The sequence below is a fragment of the Alosa pseudoharengus genome, unplaced genomic scaffold (assembly GCF_046254945.1).
Source record: "Alosa pseudoharengus isolate Yale_2024_CS ecotype anadromous, Long Island Sound unplaced genomic scaffold, YU_APseudo_1.1 YU_APseudo_1.1_scf_3, whole genome shotgun sequence".
Classification (NCBI taxonomy): Eukaryota; Metazoa; Chordata; class Actinopteri; order Clupeiformes; family Clupeidae; genus Alosa; species Alosa pseudoharengus.
In genome coordinates, this window is record NW_027468718.1 from 44,348,754 (window position 1) to 44,371,242 (window position 22,489).

Sequence of the window (22,489 nt, forward strand, 5' to 3'; positions counted from 1 at the left end):
ACGTTTTTACATCTGCAGAATCTAAGTTGTCTAAGATGTACATCTGACACAGCATTCACCATTGAGGAGACTTCCCCATGGTATCACTTAGCGTGTTCCGGTGGCTGTTTCAAATGAACTCTTCATGACCACACTGCAGGCATGCAAGGTTCACACCATAGGAGCAGTAGTAGCCTAATTTATGAGACCACTACAGCTCTGTGGCAGAACATAGTGACAACACTTACAGCATTTTATCAGCACACATGTTCAGCATTTACCTCCTTGTTTATTGTTTATTGAGAAATTGATTAATATCAAAATGTCTGAGGTGAATACCATCCAAATATCCAAACATTTTATTATGCAAATTGGGAATAAAAGATCTAGGCACAAGGCAAAACCACATATAGAGCATGGCTCAGCAGCATATAAAACAAAGGCACGTGAAAATATTTTACATGAAATACCTAGAAACTATACAATATGTAGTCTTTAACATGGTATATATATATATATATATATATATATATATATATATATATATATATACAATATATGTAGAATATTGTATGTTTATAGTAGATAACACAAGAAGATGGGACAATTTTTAAAGGCTGAACATATTCTTTGGCAAAAACTATCAAAGCCCTGAACATGCTTTGTGTTATACACAATTTATAACTAGTGTATTATGGCTGCCATCTGTACATGTCTGTACTCACTCACTCACTCACACACACACACACACACACACACACACACACACACACACACACACACACACACACACACACACACACACACACACACACACACACACACACACACAAAAGAAATATTTCTGAGGCACATGAACATACCCTACTGTATGCTAACTGCACAAGTGCAGAGTAAAACATGGCTTGATTCACAATTCTGTGTGCCTCAGTGGAGGCTCAGCAATGAATGACTTTATCTGCATTTACCTGAATGCAACATAATCAGTTCTTCATTACCTTGTTTTACAACATATACAGTATGTGTATTTCCTATTCAATTCAAAGATAAAAAAAACAAAACAAAAAAAACGAACAATCAGTGTGGGGGCAATCTCCATGAAACAAGACAATAAAAAATAAATATTGCTCTGTTGTGACTTGTCAGGTTATCCTTTCTTTCTCTTCATTGCAGTGATATGAGCTTTGAAGTGAATTTGCCCAAAGTGTTTTGTAGAATTCACACATCTGTCCATATTTGATTTTCCCCTCCTCCAAAGTTTTCAGCGGATTAACCAGGGCACCATTAGAAGTTGTAGCAGTGTGGGGGTTTGGTCTCAGAGAAATACGCAGGGCACCATTAGAAGTTGTAGCAGTGTGGGGGTTTGGTCTCAGAGAAATACGCAGGGCACCATTAGAAGTTGTAGCAGTGTGGGGGTTTGGTCTCAGAGAAATACGCAGGGCACCATTAGAAGTTGTAGCAGTGTGGGGGTTTGGTCTCAGAGAAATACGCAGGGCACCATTAGAAGTTGTAGCAGTGTGGGGGTTTGGTCTCAGAGAAATACGCAGGGCACCATTAGAAGTTGTAGCAGTGTGGGGGTTTGGTCTCAGAGAAATACGCAGGGCACCATTAGAAGTTGTAGCAGTGTGGGGGTTTGGTCTCAGAGAAATACGCAGGGCACCATTAGAAGTTGTAGCAGTGTGGGGGTTTGGTCTCAGAGAAATACGCAGGGCACCATTAGAAGTTGTAGCAGTGTGGGGGTTTGGTCTCAGAGAAATACGCAGGGCACCATTAGAAGTTGTAGCAGTGTGGGGGTTTGGTCTCAGAGAAATACGCAGGGCACCATTAGAAGTTGTAGCAGTGTGGGGGTTTGGTCTCAGAGAAATACGCAGTCCCATTGACAAGGGGGGGCAAGGGAGGGGACTCGTTGGCTTCAGTCGGATGGCACTGGATCTGAAACAAAACATAATAAGCATTATAGAAAAAAGTAGTCACATACGCTTTATATATCCAGTCCTAGGAAGTTTAAGAATGTCTTTTTAATTTAACTGTTGCAGTCATTCCATTCTGTAGAGAATAAACAGACTGAGGATATATGGAGAGGTACTTCCCACCACTAAATGTACATTTCATAGGGAACTTAGGATAGGTAGGATAAAACATCAGATAGGCTATCCGAGTTGATGACATCCAGTAGATAAACACTGCAGGTTACCTGTGTCTGTTCGTTGCAGTTAAGGTACTGAAGGATCATATCAGAGGTGGATACCCCCGACGTCACTTGGCAGGCTGGGGGGCTTATGCAGGCGTGGTCCTGGGGTATTGACGCTGTGCCGACGACTGGCTTACTGGGGCTCCACTGGATGTAGCACGATCCCTGTGGCGGGCTCTGGTGGTCGTGATTCACCGTCTTCCAGGGTGATGAGATGGCAGTAGCCTGGCCGGCGTGCGGCAGCTGACTCAGGCTCGCACTGGGCGGAGAGGACTCCTCAAACATGCAGCTGCTGGGACTTGAGTGCTCTCTGTTGGCGAGTCCCACCGTGGGCTCCAAGTGGTACTTCTCCTTGAAAAAGTTTAAAAAGCTCTCGGTCGGAGAGTTCTGAGAGTTTGGAGCCCACTGCCCATGGCTTTGACTCTCCGCTAAAAGGCCGTTCAGTCTGGAGTGTTGCGGTGCACTCTGCGGCGACTGGCAAGTTGAGTTCTGAAATGGCGTACTGACATTGTTTGGGATGCAGCCAATGGGATGGGCATTTGGTCCAAAACTGTTTCTGTTGTTCATTTGTTGGGTGGTAAAGTTAGTCCCAGGGGCTGAGAGAACAGCAGGATTCCTTTGATCCATTGCAACATTCCTCTTCCTGTCAACAGGGACACGACCAGACGGATCAATGGGCATTCCAACATGTGGATGACATTGTGGAAAATTCTGAACTGAACTAATGTGATTTGTTTTGCAGTTTGACAAAGCATGATGATTCTGGGGGCTCAAACTGCACCCGTTAGGCTTGACGAAACTGCCTGTGGATGCTGAGGAAAGCAAACTTACTCCATTACTTATTCCTACCTGGAGGGTGTTCTCCCACAGGCTGAAAGTGGCTGATCCATTTTGTTGTAAACCATTAGAACCCTGATGCTTTTGGAATATGTCATACAACTGTAGGTCCTGGAGAGAAGGAATGGCATCGTTTTTAGGCAACTCAATCTGTATGTCTTTGATGGCACTGTCTAGGGCTCCAAATCCTTGCTGAGCTGATCTCAGATCTGTTGGCAGGGTACTGGCACTATTTACACAGCTGCTACTAAAGTTGGTTCTCTGTCCCATGTGAAACTTTGATATCTCTACACCGCTCTCTGGTGCGGCACAGTTCTGAGGATGAGCCAGATGGCGCTCAGGGCTTTCCTTCAATAGGGTCTCTTCCAAGTAAGATAGGATGTCCTCGGTGAGAATGTCGTCAAGGCTCATGGAACTGTCAACGTCATTTTTGGTCTTTGCTAGCCGCAGCAGTGCATTCTCCCAGTCCTTCAGCTCAGAATTGCCGATGTCCATCTCTTGCAATGCACTTCCCAGGTCGCTGTCACCAGCCACCTGGCCAAAGGTTTCCAACATGGCTGCCAATGTAGCGTCCTTAGTGTCAGGTGCCTCGCCTTGCCACGAGTTGCTGGGCACGTTCACCAGAGCCCTGGTCTCCATGTAGACCTTCTCCATGGAGACCTGAGACTCAATGTCTGACTGCATGTAGGCAGTGTGGTTTTGTTTGTAGAAGCACCCAAGGAGTGAGTCTGGAGGCACCTCGTTATCTTCAAAGACCTTCCTGATCTTGGCTGCCTTGCCCGTGTCACAGATCTCTGCGATGTCGAGGGAAGGCCTGCTCTCGTAAAGGAGTGCCTCCCCCGAGGTGAAGCTGAAGGGGAGCTGCAATTTGCGCTGACGCACATGCTCCTCACCTTCCTCATTTCTGGACAGACAGAGAGCAGCATTCGCATTAGACAGAGAGCAGCATTCGCATTAGCCATGAACTGCTACGGATAAAGTACATATGCCACTGTTACGAACGGAATTAGCAGGTACAGGCTTCATACTTACAACAGGACTCTCTGGCGAGCAATGATAAAGTCAGGGCGCCCATCTTTGTATATAAGCTTGGCATTGGCTTGTACCCACACCCAGCCAGTTTTTTTGGATAGCAGTCGGAAAACTGTATTGCCACTTTCTCCCGTTTTCATCACTGAAAGGAAAAAATAGAAAAAGATAAGCTGCACAAAATAAGGGAGAAATGCAATAGTAAAAATCAATATAAATAATGTATAAAAGTCAAAATAATGTTTAGTGAAGTGGTTTGTGAGGGGCAGTCTGACAACCCTTAAGAGGAATTCTAATAATCTATGCTATATTTACAATACTGGCAGATACAAGTGGCACAAATACATGCACAATTAATGAAATTGTAATGACAGTGACATCAAGACATAGAACATACTTCTGACGTGATTGTCTGCACAGTGCATCATATCAGCAGCATGGATGAATTGGTATCCAGAGCCTCTCATGCAAATCTCCATCTCTGTATAACCAAGAACAACCTTCCCCCTGCAAACAAAGCCGAGAAAGAAAGTAAATACTGACAAAATAATGCTTAAAATAAATATATAATATATATCCTGTTAGAATTCTACCAGATATATTCTGGTATAATTCTGGTATACTTGATGCAGGAACGCATTCTTTATTCCTGAAGTGGACATGCCTCATGCTAGGACATTTCTCAGTGAGCACTGGGTCGCCAGTGACCTGTGTGTTGATTACCTGGAGTCTATCCCCATCGGGGTGAAGTCCAGCTTGTGTTTAGTCTGGAAGATGACCATCTTGGAGCGGACCTCCAGAATGGACGGGGACTGCACAGGCCTTGCCACAGCAAAGAGGGCCAGCTGGGGCCGGGCACTAGTTCCGTTCCCAAAGCCTGCACCCTGACCATGGAGGAACTTCAGCCTGCCCTGGAAATTGAAAGCCTAACAGCAAAGACGACAGAGGAACAATTAAATCAGAAATGGATTTTGATATATGTACATACAGATGTACAAATATCAAAATCCATTTCTGATTTAACATTATTAATTGGTCACAGTTAATATTAAGTGTGGACATGGCATTAATATATATACAGTTAATGAAAAAATATATACAATCTACTTTTTCTAATTGTGCATTTAGTTGGGGTTAAAGTTAGAGGTAGTGTGTTTGCTTTAAGTGTTGGTATTTGGGCCGTACCAAGAAGCCAGAGGAGTTATCCAAAAGGCATCGCATACGACACACAAATGTTCTTTCCAGGAAGGACGAGTTCTCAGGTGGTATGTCCTGCGGGTCATAGGTCATGATGTTCCGGGTGATGTCACTGCTGTTTTGCATTTCTGCAGGGAGAGCAAGGCAAAATAAGTCCATGCAAAGCAACATGTAAGCTCTCTCTCTCTCTCTCTCTCTCTCTCTCTCTGTCTCTCTCTGTCTCTCTCTCACTGTCTCTTGTGTACACTACTGTCAGTAAGGGCTATCAGATGATTCCCTTTTATCTCGAGGAAATCCACCCTGGGCACATGTCTCATACTCAGCAGTTTGGCCCCTGACTGTCAGTCAGCTCACTAACCGTCTCCTCCTTGGTCCTGGCTGAAAGGCTGTGGATTGAGGGCAAAGTGAAGCTGGCGACGGAACATAGCCCTGTCTTCAGTGTGGATGAGTTCAAACACGCTCTGGTGAAGCACATCAGACTGCAAGAGGGGGGAAAAAACAACAGGAAGAAAAAGGAGAAAAGAAGAGATAGAAGAGAAGAAAAACAAGCAAATTATTACATGCCCAACACCAGTGACAACATGTTTGGAAATAAACATTTGATTAGCCAATATACTGTATATACTAAGATGAAGATTATTTGGCACTCAAGCTAGGTGGATGGTGTTATGCAACATAAATGTGTTGGTAACTGTGCCAAGTAATGGAGCCGTGGTAATCCTACGATCTGACAGCGTCATGTGGCCTATTCTCTCCAAGCCAACGTCTGCTCCTCAGAAAGCCCTCATTGAATACAGCTGCGCATGGTGTCTTTTCACTGCCGCCCTGGATTGTTTGACATTCAGAACTTTGGTATTTAAGAGTTGCCGGGTGCCAGAATCTTTGGTTTTTGCGCAGCTAAAAGGAGGCTGTGGAATGATTGGCCACAGCCTCAAGACTTCATGGAAGTGCCAGAAAAACTCTTCCAGTGAAATGAAAATGTGATTGCAACAGTATTGTCATGCTGTCAAAATAACCCTACCAAATAAACACCCACATAAAGATATAAAGAGTAAGTAAGTGAGGCCAGAACGTTCCATTGAAATTTCCCAATGTCAGTACCTTTCTAGATTGAAGTTTAACATGTAGAGAAACAGAACAAAGGCTGAAGGGCTAAACCGAGTCTCTAAATCAATATTACGCCACCTTTTGGCAAAGGGCTTACACCAAGCCACAGAGTGAATAAAACAAACACTAAGTTGGACTAATTTAACAGACTCATTCCCTGGGTACACCTATTAGCTCTGAACAAAGATACTGTCCCCTTGGAAAGATAACATCAATGTAAACAGATACAGCATGTCCTGTTTCGACACATATGTATACATATAATCCATACAGAGACACTATAAGCAGGCTAAGCTTGTCCAATCAGTACTAGTCTGTTATCACAAAATACCCAGCAGTTTTCAAGCAATAGCCCAGCATGTTGAAAAAAAGATCAAAGAGCACATTCCATTCTATTACTTTCAGTGTATTTCACTTAATGTGCCTGATATCATATAATCTGCTTATATATGTTTATGAACATCTCAACTTTAATCGAGGGGGAATAGAAGAACTAACAGGGACATTGGGAGTGCTGCTTTGCTTTCTCCCTCAGGCACTGGTAAAAGAACTGGTCTCTAATTTGGAGCGGAGGAAAGTCAAAATATGCTGTTGGTCAACAGAAACATTTCTTTTCAAATGCTGTTTATTATGGTTTTCGTGCACACTATTTATAGAGGCATTGCAATGTGTTAGTCACTGGTGAAGAAGAAATCACTCCAGAAAAAGATCATCACAGTATTGATGCGTAGCTCCATTTCCAGAGTACAAATGGATACAGAAAAGCTGCACATGTGTCTCAACAGCTCATAGATTTCACACAAACACAGGACAGTGGGAATTCGGCCACAAAGGAAGGAAAAAAACAACTTGCCCCAATTTTAAACTACAACAGTTTACATATTGTCAACAATTCAATATCTCATCCAATTCAATTCAAGAATAAACAGTCAGATCTGGTCAGTTAACAAGTGGTTTCAAAATAAAAAACTAGAGAATAAGGATGTTGGCCCATTGCCATATTGTCGTCTTGTCTGTTTGCAATAAGGTGGGTCAATATATAAGAAGACCTGTACTATTCAGAGGAAGGATTTCAGAAACAGCCAGTTTCTTTTCAGATGTATTATTGATTTAGAGTTAGTGTAGTTGATAACAATCGACTCTTGGACTTTCAAAGTTTTCTCTCTTTTTTTCTTTCTCTCTTTATCCTCACTGCCTCAATACCTCACTCAGTATTTCACAAAACGTCAGTTAGATAGATAGATAGATAGATAGATAGATAGATAGATAGATAGATAGATAGATAGATAGATAGATAGATAGATGGATGGATAGATAGATAGATACTTTATTGATCCCCAAGGGGAAATTCAAGAAGTTTTATTAAACAACGTGTGATTCCTTAGTTCTGTACAGAGAGCAGGCTCTAAGGCCTGGTCAGCCCACTCACCTGGTGGAACCCCAGGTAGTCCTGAATGGTGGGGGAGGCATAGAACACATACCCCTCTGACGTCACAACCAGCACTATGCCATTGAGAGCCTGTCAAGAAACAAAGAGGGTAATTAAATAATAAAATACCGGTATCAATATCCGTTTCAGCTGCTCATCACAATTAAACTGTGCTGCAGACAACATAAGTATACTAAGAGTTTGCACTCATTCTGAATGCAATCTATAATATGTCTATATGTGTGTACCCGTGTGTACACTTATCTAGTATGCACGGACACACACGCACACACATGCCATGAGACGCTAAAACTGAGTTAACACCTCTGGAATCTGTGTAACCAATGGATTATCCAGTTTACCACGGTTCAAAGTGTCAGGTCAGGTAAGTCGTTTACAAACCCTTCAAGATATGAGTGAAAGCCAAACATATCATGATTGGCTTTGGTGTTATATGACTGAGATAAAGCATTTCATTGAGCACACAGTATCTTAAGTGTAAGGGCCAGGGGTGGGTAAACTATGAATTCTGTGATCACAGTAAGGTAATCCTCTGCGCAATGCGGCAGAGGATTTTTTTTTTAAAAAGGCATTCAGAACATGTTTGATGATGGTGGAGGTTATTGTCCAATGTTTATAACAATACCAGTGGTCTTAAATGATTGAGTGTTAATGAGTGTACATATTGTGAAGGTGGAAAATACAGTGTGATTTTTGAATGTTAAAAGTTGCAGTTAGTGAATAAACTCTTTTGAGTGGTGGATAAACTCTATTTGTGAAATTTCAGAGGTGGATAAACTGTGTTTACTTGGTTTAGCCTCCACTATAGCCCTGGTAAGAGCTGAACATTAAGTTCATTAAGCCAGCCTCAGAATCGGTGCAAAATGTTGGATTGATATCATACACTCAGGACGTGATAAAAGTTAAGAGAATTCTTTGATAATTCTAGACGAATTCACTTAATAACACCATGACCTTATAGTAACATAGTAAACACATTTCTGCCTTCATATCTAAATGTCTTTGAGATTTGAGATCTACTGGATCAATAGGACTCTCCATCTTTCCTGTCTGTGTCCCAGTGCTGTATTTCAACCCTCCGCTCTCACCACAGCTCTGTCTCCATCTTTATTTCTTAATTTCCTACTTCCCCTCTGCGCTGTTTGTGTTGGAGACCAGGACTCTTTACCTGAAGCATGAGGTCTGCCTCAGAGAAGTTCGTCGTGTCCACTCCGTTCGTGCCGAGGTCATTCCTGACGGGGAGCGCTGGGCTGTTATTCTTCACGGTTGCTGCAGCAGAGGGGAGAGAGAGAAGAAACACAAGTTCACGTCACATCAGCACGCGAAGCTGAAAGCAATATGAGCGGCTACCCCTCCGAGATGTCCGAACAGACCAGCTCGAATCCAGCGCGCTGTCAGGGTGCCAGTCGGGCAGCTCAACACACAAAAATAGACAAAGGCACAAAAAACAAGGTCTAAAACCTTGTGGTGCCTCTTTCCAGAAATTGTTGCTTTCGCTTTTGACTGTGGCATTCTTTCTAGTGAAAGACAGCAGTGTAAAAAAATGTTGAGAAAATATTGGTTTTGTAATCCTAGGCCAAAGGGGGAAAGAGATTACATGACAAGACGCACGTTTGAGCAGGCCCTCATTACACATGACCTCTGACCCTTTGTGCATTTTGCTGAAAGTAACGCCATTAGGGGAAATGGCAGCGTGAAGGAGTAAATTGGTTGCAAAAGTGATATTATTTTAGAGATGGGAACCCAGCAACAATAGGATTCTTTAAGTACACACAACGGCATGTTCTTGCACAACATGTACAGTACTGTATACTTGAAGAGCAACTCTTTGTCATCATGCGTGTGTGTGTAGGTGTGCACATACTGTATGCATGTATGCATGTGGCTCTCCAAGAATGTGCTTATGCTTTATGTGATTATGTATATAAAGCATGATGCAGACCACAACGTACGCCTTCCTTCAGTTTAGCCTGCCTTGACTATTTACTTGTCATTTACCCAGAGGTGTTATTCCATAATAAAGAAACCAGTGTGAGGTCTCCAGGAGGAAAGAGAAGACAGAGGCTGTACCTCCTGTACCTCAGGATTATGGTAAGAAAGACTCCATTTGGCAAAGCTTCATCTGAGCACCATGTTTTCATGAGGAGACACTGGGGAGACACTCGCTTATCGAGTCCCATGGGCTGGGATTGGCAGGCAGTAGGTGTGAAGTTTGTCTATGATTTTGGAGTCTTGTTTTACATTTCAGCTCATAAAATTAGGGTTCATGTGCTAAAGCCCGTTTTGATAGGGTTGCGAGATTTGATAACATTAGTCCTTTCTGTTCTCCACATAAAGTAGTGTGTATGTAATTACTGTTGTATGATAGGGAGATCTTTCCAGACCTATCATATGATGTAGCAGTGAACAGATCGGGTTTGAAAATACATTCATTCTTTGGTGTACAGTTCTATGCATTTTCCTTCATTTTTATAAAAAAACAGATCTGACATTAGACTTTTCTTTTCAGAATTGCACCAACGCCTATAAACGTTTTGGTTTTTGTTTTGGACGAGCAAAACTTACACCCTAAAAACATGAACACCCTTACACCATTTCGCCTTTTTTCTTGCATTTGTGGTGGAGTCATCTCCTCAGAGTGGGATTTGATATCTGGTAACAACTTCCAGTCACTTCAATCACTTCTTTCATTCCCTTTCACCGCCTTTTCCAAGCAGTGCAATTCATCAACCTTTTCCCACAACAGCTGATGGCTCACCATTTATAAACAGCGCATTTTTTTTCCAGCGAACAAAGCCTCCGTTTCTGGCGGTTCAAAGTGGCCACGCTTCAGCTGTGGGGCGAGTGCAAACTTGTGGGGTCTTGAGTTGAGCTGCACTGATGATGGCTCTTGAGTTGAGCTGCACTGATGACGGCTCTTGAGTTGAGCTGCACTGATGATGGCTTGTTTTAGTTCAATTAACTCATGAACATGAGTAAACAGAGAAGGTCCCTCTGAAACTGTAACTTTAATAATTTCCCTTACAACACTACATTATAGCCCTCAAGGTTTGTTAAACTAAGGCACAAGGTCAATTAAAACTATCCAAAACAGAAAAATAGAATCAAATCTAAAAATATGAGAGTTTACTAAAACTACATCTTTTACATTAACATGGATGTAACAAATAATCTATGCATACAGACAGTAACTGTCACTGTTGCAATTGTCATGAAGTGTTGTGAACAATGTTGCAGAGTTTTAGTTTTAGACTTTAGACTTTTTAGTTTTTAGACTTTTAGACTAAAAAAGTGATGCAAAGTTGTTGATCATTAACAAAGACCGAAACCTCTGTTACTCGCCGAAGTAGTAGCCGTGGCTGCTTGCAACATTTCGATCGCAGGAGATTCCAGCGCCATTTATCAACTTCATCTCTAATTTCTTCAAAAGCCCTGCCAGCGACTCGTTAAATATGGATCAGTTGGGGAACAGAACAGAAAGCGGCAGATCAAGAGTTCGACGTCAAGGCATTGCAGCGCAGCAAAGAGCAGCTTAACTGCGGAAAGAGAAAACACAATGCACAATTCAGCGCTGGGGTGAGAGGAGAGAGAAATGAAGAAAAAAAACTCAGTGAAGGGGGCCCTCTTACTCACGCGAACATTGGGAAGGGAGAAAAAAAGAGACGTGTGAAGTTGTCCAGGTTTCAAAATGATACAGTGTGTGTGTGTGTGTGTGTGTGTGTGTGTGGGTGGGTGAGAGAGAGAGAAAGTGTTTGTGTGTGTGCGTGTGTATGTAAGTGTGTGTGTGTCTGTGTGTGTGTGTGCTTAAGTGTATGTAGCTTTGTGTATGAATGTATGTCTATGTGTGTACATTACAAAGCAGACTTATGGGGACTTCATGTACACAAATGTTTATGTTCTTTTTCACACGGGCTTCTGTGTGCATGTGCATATGCGTTTATGTGTGTGTGTGTGTGTGTGTGTGTGTGCATGTGTGTGTGTGTGTGTGTATGTGTGTGTGCATGTGCGTGTGTTTGTGTGTGTGTGCATGTGTGTGTGTGTGTGTGTGTGTGTGTGTGTGTGTGTGTGTGTGTGTGTGTGTGTGTGTGCATGTGCGTGTGTGTGTGTGTGTGTGTGTGTGTGCATGTGTGTGTGTGTGTGTGTGTGTGTGTGTGTGTGTGTGTGTGTGTGTGTGTGTGTGTGTGTGTGTGTGCTTGTGCTTGTGTGTGTGTGAGAGTATGTGTAATGCTCTTGTATATCTTTTCTGCACACTATCAGGCTCGGAGAGGCTAAGGGGCAACAGCCTGTATTGCGTGACTAGAGTGGACGGCCGGACCAGGGAGAGGCCGCATCCTGGGATTTTCCTGTGGCAGCTGTGCAGATAAGGAAGCATTCTTGTCAGCATTGCTTACAGAAGCCCCAAGGGCCCATGCAGGAGGAGGGAGGAATGTGTGTATGCGTGTGTGTGTGTGTGTGTGTGTGTGTGTGTGTGTGTGTGTGTGTGTGTGTGTGTGTGTGTGTGTGATAGATCACTCTCGCAATGAGAAAAGCTGCTCACTGGCAGCAGAACAAACTTTAACACAATCAACACTCATCAGAGCCAAACAGTCCACTCCACTTTTCAGTCCTCCGTGCAGTTTTCAGAGACCACACACACACACACACATGCACAGATGGCCAAAGAGAATGATTTAGCAAAACCCAGTCAATGACCCCCCCCCTCAAATTAATAGTCTTCAAAGCTGTCTCCATTGAGCCCATTTTCATTCTATAATCTTTGGCAATCTATAGCTGCTTTCAGACATAGGTGTAAGTCCGCAAGTTCTGCAGATATCAAGCGGTTGGGCCGTATATCTGAACAACATATCCCGTCATTTTGAACTCCGAACTTAGGCGGCTCTTACACTACTCCCCTCCTAGTATTTCAGACAGACATTATGTAAATGAGCTCGTGTCTGAACAAAGCAAAAAACATGCGGAGATTCTGTTCATGTGCATGTTCAACCACGTTCAACCTGTTAAACCATGTGGAGTTTCTGCTAATGAGCGTCGGTGTCGTTCACACATAATGTCCGTCCGGATGTCCCCAGTGACCCCAGTGTACTTTCAACTTTCTGCAGTATAAGGAGAGAAGGAGAGCCGGTTACTTTACTGCTGAGCGGCACTTACTGTTCCCAGTTCAGTAATACTCCACTTACTGTTCCCAGTTCAGTAATACTCCACCAAGTTCCAGTGTTGAAATGATGCAACTTTTGTCACTTATTTCTTTGTTCAAATGGTAAATCTCCTTGCCAAGCCCTTACCCTTTCACTAGCTTGGTTTCAAAGTAAAGCTCACAATGAAGAGGAAGGTAAAACAGCTTTTTCACACTGTACGATCACTGGGAAGCTTTTCCACAACATAGCCTATGTAATAACTTGCTGATCAAAGAAGAACACTGACTTGAAGTAAAGAAGTAATTTGTTTATAAATATCAGAGGACGTAACCAAACCCCTTGCCTCCATACTGTGTTTACAAATGCCTACCAGAATCTTCCTCCTATTTGCATGAGTGTGAAAAAACCCAAAGTCATGCATTACAGACACTCCTCCCTATAGAGTAACTTATCCAATCAAACGACTGGTCCCGCTTGTCATCACCACTTTCAGAAAGGAGACGCAAACACAGAGTCAATGTTCCAGACGTCCACTCCAGTCTGTGGAGAGAAAGTCCCCACAAATGAGACCTGTCAGCCCTTAGATTAACTAAAGACGTTCCGAGTCCATGTAATTAAGTTCAAGGTTAGGGGAGCATGAACAAATGGGCAAGTACATAGCCAGGAAACCACACTATCTCCAGATAATCCTCATGAGGTATATTTGGTTTGGCTAATGACATGCTGCCAAACAAATAAACAATCTAGTGAATTAATAAGGAATGGGGAAAAAACAAACAAATAAACAATCTAGTGAATTAATAAGGAATGGGGAAAAAACAAACAAATAAACAATCTAGTGAATTAATAAGGAATGGGGAAAAAACACTGTTGCAGGTGTTGATGTGTTACTTTTCATGTTTTCAGTCTGTGTTTAAAGCATTAAAGCCGCAAAGTACTACACATACCTTTTTACAAGGTTCCAAGTTGACTTATAATTTCCATCACTCTTGTCCTATGCTTTAATTATATCAGATGATATTGCAATGACAGACTGCTATTGTTTCAAACAGCATCATTCAAAAAATAGCCTAATCAGTGTGGAAATGAGGACAACGTGACCAAGGCAGTCATTCTGGTCTAGTTGTGTTGCAGCCCATAGTGGAACAGTGAAATATTTTTGGGTTCATGATTGTTTGAAATGTTCATACCGATTCTTAACATGTTCCCAGCTGCTAATCAGTGTTGACTGTACCGGCACTGAACACAGCGGAGTGATGAGTCCGAGAGCAAGAAAACATTCGGACGTGCCCCACATCTGTCTAAATATAGCCTCTCCAAATCAGATTAGTTTATAGTGAAGACAGAGTGGGAGTAAACAAGACTTTACGTTTACCGAGTTTCCCCATTCACTGGGGTTTTGTTTTTGTGCACATTCACTTCAACAAATGCTTAAGGTTTGCCATTGACACATGACGCCCTAGGATTTCAACTTAAGATTCGCATGTCACACACATGATGATATATTATTCACTTGCTTGTAAAGATCCATCAGCACTGTTTGCTAATTTCAAGTCAACAACTGAAGACTTTTCAGAGCCTGTCAAAGGAACCATTTTTTAAAAAAAGCATGTGGAGACACACGCACAATGTACATTTTGTAGCCTATGTACAAAGTATTTCAACAGAACAGTGTGTCTCACAGTAAATGCCAGAAACTGATGACAAATTCAGAGTTTGGCCATATGACCTTGCTCACCTCAAATGTTTAAAAAGCAAACAGCCAGCTAAACAGCTCGTCACATCAGCTCCCTCCCTAACAAATCCTTTGTTCAGTTTCCCCGCCACCGCCCAACCCCCCCCCACCCCCCATTTGCCTCCATTCTCTGTTTATAGGGTCTATATCAGATACTTGAACCTGTCCCCACATGAGCCGACCAAGTGTTTGTTTTGACTGGGAAAGGCCGTGTTTGGCTGGAGAGCTCAGGCCCTGCAGATGGTATCACCTCCGAAAGCTTCGCTGTTGTCACAGACCTACGGGATCGGAGCCTTTTGAAGCCTCTGTACACCTCCCTGGAGATGAAGGCGCACACACAAGTCACCATGGGGGGAAACGCAGTAACCCTTTCTTTGAAACATGGCCACACATTGCCTCATAGGGACACCCTCACGAGACCATCACCAACACTATGTAAACATTCAATTCATTGTTCCAGTTGTTACAAGGGGGAACTTGTATAAAAAAAATAAAAAAATAAAAATAAAAATATATATATTAAGTTACATTGTATAAAAACTAGGGCTGTCAAAATAACTGATTAATTTCGATTAATTAATTTGGGAAAAAAATAACTGATTAAAACAAATAGTGCAGATTAATCGATTTCGTATGACCTTTGACCCCGAGCCGTTCTAGTCAGTAATCATTAGACTGTAAAATGAAGGAGAGAGAAGAAAATGTGCTGCCTAGATCACTGATTGGAACATTTACTTTTAAAAAACGACCTGGTGTTGATAACAATAAAGTATTGATTAAAATAAAGTCCTCAGCAAGGAATTTGCATATCACCGGAGTTCGTCAACTCTGAAGTCGCACATCAATGCAAAGAAATAGTGTTGACATTGAGGGGAGTGTTAATTTATTTTCATTGTGTCCACTAGGTTATATCTGTGGCCTGAAATGCCTTGAATGTGAAAAAAACTTCTTCCCAAAGCATTGAATGAATTTGAATTTATTTCCTCAGCATATTGTCATATCATAGATTATTATGCCCATTATTTGAATAGTGAAAATAATAATAAAAGAGCTTTTGAACTTTAATGTCACTAATGCTGATTATTCAATGATTCATTTGAATTTAAATATTTAAAATACTTTCACAGCAAAAATTATATATGCGATTTATTTAGATTAATTAATCACAGAGTATGTAATTAATTCAATTAAATTTTTTAATCGATTGACAGCCCTAATAAAAATGCATTTGAGATTTCCTTCCAGTCGTCATAGTGCTTTAATTCATAACGTTTACCATTTATCCTGAACTATAACAATACTATCTCAACTTTAATCAAATTCATTCATTTCAGTTGTGATGCTTTACTTAAGTAATCAATGATACAGGCAGCTATAAAAACAAAGGATAAAATCTGAGGGCTCCGGGTTGCTTTGCAAATTCTTGCCCTCAGTTTGGTACGCACATTTGGCACACAAAGGCCCAGCCGAAATAACATATCTAATTGTAACATTTTGGTTCACAGAACGTTTACCGTAAACAAGCTACACAAGTCTCAAACAATGACGCAAAATATGCCGCCTTCTTTTTTGTAGTGTCAACAACATGCAAGCTCTACCAGGGGGAGAGGGGGCATGTGCTATATTTTGCACAAAGTTACACCACAAAACATTAGTTTTTGTCTGGAGGGTCTTCATGGTGGTACTGCAAGAACATCATCATCATCATCATAAACAACGACAACAACGACAACAACAACGACAACAACGACAACAACAACAACAGTTTAAGTCCTGTATCACAGTTCCGAGTTGAACTATGCACCTGGGGCCTATTGCACAAAACTAGGATAAGGGATTAAGCCGGGATATCTTGGTTATCCTGGCTCAATTTATCCGTGATCCAGTTGCACAAGAGCGGGATAGGGGGCAGCAGGATATGTTATGGTATAAGTTACCATGGCGATTTATTCTTTGGAGCTAGCCTGCTCCAGACCAGGCTAAGTTCCAGGATCTATTTAATCTCATCCCTTATCTCAGTCAGCAGTCACCACAAACGGAAACCAATAATTATTCCACTGCCCACTACACATTGTTATCACATATACCTAGACCCATTGTCATTATTTAAACGTTTGTGATCATTAATTAACTTTTACATACTCGCCATTCCCGACCTGTCATGTGACAATGTGACATCACGGGAGTGCCTAACCATTTCGCACGTGGTGGTCGCGGAAGTAGTTGCAATATTCTCCTAAACAGAGGTGTTGCTGTTTGTTGCTGTTGTGAAAAGGCTATCGCTACCTACTTCACACCGTAGAAGAAGCAATGAAGCCGCTAGTTGCCATGGTGAATCAGTGAATCTGTGATCGGTGGCGGGGTCTATTTGAGGGAGCCGTGATCGCGCACTTATCCAGGATAGGTTTCACCTGGCTTGATGAATCCGTGTCTGCTCATCCTGGCTTGGTCTTTGTGCAACCAATTAAGCCTGTGCACTCGTGTTTTGGATTCATTGAGCGCAGCTCAGTAACTTATCCCGGATGTCTTAATTCTGCTTTTGTGCAACGGACCCCTGGGGCCTATTGCACAAAACTAGGATAAGGGATTAAGCCGGGATATCTTGGTTATACTGGCTCAATTTATCCGTGATCCAGTTGCACAAAAGCGGGATAGGGGGCAGCAGGATATGTTATGGTATAAGTTACCATGGCGATTTATTCTGTGGAGCTAGCCTGCTCCAGACCAGGCTAAGTTCCAGGATCTATTTAATCTCATCCCTTATCTCAGTCAGCAGTCACCACAAACGGAAACCAATAGTTATTCCACTGCCCACTACACATTGTCATCACATATACCTAGACCCACGGTCATTATTAAAATGTTTGTGATCATTAATTAACTTTTACATACTCGCCATTCCCGACCTGTCATGCGACAATGTGACGTCACGGGAGTGCCTAACCATTTCGCACGTGGTGGTCGCGGAACTAGTTGCAATATTCTCCTAAACAGAGGTGTTGCTGTTTGTTGCTGTTGTGAAAAGGCTATCGCTACCTACTTTACACCGTAGAAGAAGCAATGAAGCTGCTCTAGTTGCCATGGTGAATCAGTGAATCTGTGATCGGTGGCGGGGTCTATTTGAGGGAGCCGTGAGCGCGCACTTATCCAGGATAGGTTTCACCTGGCTTGATGAATCCGTGTCTGCTCATCCTGGCTTGGTCTTTGTGCAACCAATTAAGCCTGTACGCTCGTGTTTTGGATTCATTGAGCGCAGCTCAGTAACTTATCCCGGATGTCTTAATTCTGCTTTTGTGCAACGGACCCCTGGTCTCAGCGTCTGTGCACGGAACACTGCCTCAACATAAACATATTATGTGTGTGTGTGTGTGTGTGTGTGTGTGTGTATGTGTGTGTGTGTCTGCAGTCATGATTGGGCATCTGGGACCTCCCTCCCTTCACCCAGTGCACTTGACCTCTTCATCAACCCCCTCACTATTTACACTGTAAAAACGAGGACAGGACGAGCCCTGTCTGATCTCAATCTCAGGAAGACAGCAGGCTACAGAAAAAAAAACAGCATGCACAGCAATATACATACACACGCACACTGTGTGTGTGTGTTTGTGTGTGTATGTGTACTTTAAACTTTCTGCAGTATAGAAAACATTGACCTCAATGAATACCATTGAAGCAAACAACAGGCAGCAGCTTTTCATGTCTCAGGACTCGTTTACAAAACAATTACCGATACTTCCAACAAGGCTGTTCCCTTAGTGAGTATAAAGGGCAAACAACGTGAGAAAAGAGACATGGTGAATGTTATGCCTTTGGGCATGCTGACGCCCCATAGGAATGTCATTTACGAAGAGTACACATAGTTCAATTCAATACATGAATTGGTAAACAAATGTTCCCAGGATGCTAGTTTCATTCATGTTTCACTGATGTCATTGCTGTTCAGTTATATCTACAGATTCCACAAACTGAAATGGTATTATAAATTCAAGCAATCTAAGGACATCCTAAATGTCTATTACAGGCTTTATGGCAACTCCACTGCTGCCAAAAGTATGGAGCTTAACTGACTCATTTCAACTGAAATCATTTCTGGTCCCATTTGCATGTGTGGGCTTGGTAATGTGGAGAGCACCTTATGAGGGGGATCAAGCTGTTGGTCAGGTTGTGAAAACAAAGAGTGTTGGAGCAGGCCTAATACCAAACGTCACACGGTGGAAGAAACTAATATAAGGAGCCAAAGGAAGTGTATTCAACTTATGTCTGTGCATTGAGGCATCAGACTAGGGGTGGGCGATATATATCGTCTGCGATAATATCGTGATTGTTGTTTTAACATGTGCAAATTGACATTAGGGTAAGGCTATTTGCACCCCTGGTACAATTAGCAGTGTATGCTATTCGTACCCTGGTGCAATAAGAAGTGAATTCTATTCGTACCCCGGTGCACACAGCAATGTGTCCTATTAGTACCCCGTCTAGTACAAATATCAATGTATGCTATTCGTACCCAGGTGCACACAGCAATGTGTCCTATTAGTACCCCGTCTAGTACAAATATCAATGTATGCTATTCGTACCCAGGTGCACACAGCAATGTGTCCTATTAGTACCCCGTCTGGTACAAATATCAATGTATGCTATTCGTACCCCGGTGCACACAGCAATGTGTTCTATTAGTACATACCTAGTAGTACCATATTGATCACACAATGTAATAATATTTTTTTTTTAAAAACAAGCAACATGTTTTTTTTGATGTTACATAACAGAGTGTGAATAGCTCAGCTGTGTAATCACTCTGTATAAGGTATGCTGTTTGCATCAATGTAATGTTAGAAGTGGATGCTATTCGTAGCCAGGTGTTTATAGTACTGCATGCTATTTACACCCTGGTGCATGAACTAGCTAATTGTTGCAATCAAAACTTCCGTTTGAGAACCGATTTCTTATTCAAATTGCGCGCCTTCTCTCCAGAGACGTTGGTACACATGCACTCACTCCGCCAAAACGCATCACACGGGAATCGAACCCCGGTCTCCTGCGTATAAGACCTTGCCTGTGACCACTGCACTATCTGCTTCGATGGAAGTTACGATTTGCAGGTAAACTTAGAGTTTATAGGCCTGAACGTCATATTCACGAGATTTCTGTTAGCTAACAAACTGACGGTTGGATGTGTTCACTGAACAAAGATTATGAAAGTAAAACACAACTTTTCCATTTCAACTTTAATTTGAACAGATATTAGTGCTGAAACCGTTCAGAATTCTTCACTTTCTGCTGACGAAAAAACGAATGTCGGCCATGTTTTTTGGGCACGCGAGCAACATGTTTTTGTTGTTATGTAACAGGGTGTGAATAGCCCAGTTGTGTGGCCGAATAGACACTCCGTTGACATTATAGAGTATTTAAAGTACTTATGGGGAAAAACACTCCAAATCACGCACTGAAGACTCATACATTCCCAGGAGGTAGGCTATGCGGGAGAAGTGCAGCAGAGCAAGTGTCACGTGATCACTAGTGGGTCACAACGTTGTCCCACGCAGTCTAATGTTTATTTTGTGCAGCGAGAGTAGCCTACTTGGGATTTTATGGCTACTTCTGTTCAAGTAGTAGCATTGATGATAAAGTCACGTTTTTTCCTACACGGTATTATATGGAGAGAAAACATTGGCCTTTGAGTATTTTAATAGTCAGTTGTAAACAAATAACTATTCTCATGTAACTCTTTTGTAAATGGACTTTGCTCGAAGTTCGCTCTAAATATCTACGAATTTCTCATATACATTAGCCATAAGCTAACGCATTAGTTTCTATTCTGTAATTTGGAATGCTAGCCTACGTGATTGCTCTAAACCAAAACATAGAAGGAAATAACTGAGATGTAGGCTACTCTGTTGGTCTGCTCTTAGTTTTACAGTGAATCCTATGTAAAGGTTTGAAAGGAACTTCAGCTTCAGACTTTCTCTTGGGAAACTGTTAGGCCTATTCATCTTCTCTAATGTAGCTGGCTAGACCATGTCATTGCCACACAGTGGGGGCAGAATTGGAAATGTGTCATAGAGTGAATGCATTGGTTGATTTGGTTAAAAAGTCACAGGTTAGGTTATTGGTTATTATTGTAATGATGCTATTCATAAATAATGAGATGTAAAGTAACTCAGACTTTAACAATTTTTTAAAGGATATCGACTAATTATTGTTATCGTCAAAATCACAAAAAATATCGAGATATTATTTTTTGTCCATATCGCCCACCCCTACATCAGACTCTGCAAAACAGTGTGCACAGGCATCTTCATGTGATTCATGCCATAAGTTTGATCGCAAGACAACATTTATGAGGCTCCAAGACATCTCTAGTGTTGCAAACTGGTAAATGAGTCATGACGTGACTCAGTAGATTTATAATGCAAGCACAATGTTAGTGTGACTCAGTCATCTCAGCTTGAGTGTGACTAAGTCCTGTCGGTTACACAGGTCGTTGCTCATTTTAAGAGTTCACTTTAGGCCTGTCTGTGTTTTCTTTGTACATTCCCGAAGGTGTTGGTCAGGTATTGGTACAACATTTTTACCCCCTTTGGCAAAAACTGCCAAGCTACATGCCAAAGGAAGCATTGTTGTCCTAATTATATGAGCACATATCCTTGGCCCAACTTTCTGTTTGATTTATGAGTAGATTAGGAAGTAGTATGTGGAAAGACCTATTTGGAAATGTAGGATGCCTTTTCACAAACACAACGTGTTTGGAATTCCTGCACATTTTCGCCAGTATGCTTCGTGCACACCTCCATACCGGTTCTATCTCTCTGCCACTGGTCTTTCTCCTCTGTCACAGAAGTGACAAACCTGAGAAACACCCAGTGTGCTGATAGTAGCACAGAGTTTAGGACATTAGTCAGTATACTGTTTTTATTTGTCAATGCTAATGTTAGCTATGGATTTAAGTTTTTTTCCATTAGATTGTTTTGTGTTTCCCAGTGACGTTATTTAACCTGCACTATTCCTTGATGTCTTCCACTCTATCTGTTCTCCTATCTATCTATTCGTTCATGAATTTTACTTCTGCATTAGTGTTGGGGAGGAGGGGGGGTTTTGACAACACACTCACCATTGAAGAAGTTCTTGACCTTGATGTAGGCCACACTGAGACGCAGCACTGACAGCTTGTCCAGACGAGAGCACACCTCATCTGGAAAGGGCAGCAGACTGGTCAGGTTCTCCAGCTCTCCATTTAGCCTATCCCGGTGGCGCTTAGAGGGGTTGGTCTTAGCATTTTCGGGACGAGGTTTGCTAATAGCAGGAGAGAGAGAAAACATATTGATACCAACAATGCCATACCACAAGTGAATAACACATGATTATTTCATCCACTATCTGATCCTACATGACATTTACGGGAACAGATACCACTGAACAAAAACAGCTGTATGATGAGAACAGAAGTATGACTGTATTTTTCATATTTCCGTATTCTAAGTAATGAGGAAGCAACCATGGCTAGGTTTCATTCTTTTGAAGAAAAAAAACTTCACTGCTGGACTTTCCAACATGTTCATGGCAGTAAACCAGATATGCCATTACCAAAGGCGGCCCACGTTTGGAGCGTACGGAAACGCGCAGATGCCAGGACTTGTAAATGTGAATGAGACACTGGGGCTGTGAGAGGAACCACACCTACTTGTGTGAATCACACCGCCTCCGTGAGCGACCAGAGGGAGCGAGAGAGCAGTCAGGCGAGACAGGGCTGAGCTCAGCTCAGCTCAGCTCAGCTCAGCTAGCGCCCGGAAATCCTGCCAGGCCTACCTTGACAGCAGAGCAGATCAGCA

The 22,489-nt window shown here is 42.2% G+C and overlaps 1 protein-coding gene across 1 annotated transcript in view; it reads right to left on the reverse strand.

Moving 5' to 3' along the window:
- Positions 1 to 261: 261 nt before the first annotated feature.
- The window catches only part of LOC143100865 (aryl hydrocarbon receptor-like), a 27,702-nt gene continuing 5,474 nt past the window's right edge, over positions 262 to 22,489 (reverse strand). The window contains exons 2-11 of the mRNA XM_076264419.1: positions 21,772 to 21,953; positions 8,959 to 9,059; positions 7,770 to 7,859; positions 5,592 to 5,712; positions 5,222 to 5,361; positions 4,760 to 4,962; positions 4,434 to 4,543; positions 4,040 to 4,181; positions 2,174 to 3,911; positions 262 to 1,911 (exon numbers count right to left, since the gene is read on the reverse strand). Of these exons, the coding sequence (XP_076120534.1) occupies positions 1,804 to 1,911; positions 2,174 to 3,911; positions 4,040 to 4,181; positions 4,434 to 4,543; positions 4,760 to 4,962; positions 5,222 to 5,361; positions 5,592 to 5,712; positions 7,770 to 7,859; positions 8,959 to 9,059; positions 21,772 to 21,953 (2,935 nt within the window). The 3' untranslated portion in view covers positions 262 to 1,803. The remainder of the gene's footprint in view (positions 1,912 to 2,173; positions 3,912 to 4,039; positions 4,182 to 4,433; positions 4,544 to 4,759; positions 4,963 to 5,221; positions 5,362 to 5,591; positions 5,713 to 7,769; positions 7,860 to 8,958; positions 9,060 to 21,771; positions 21,954 to 22,489) is intronic.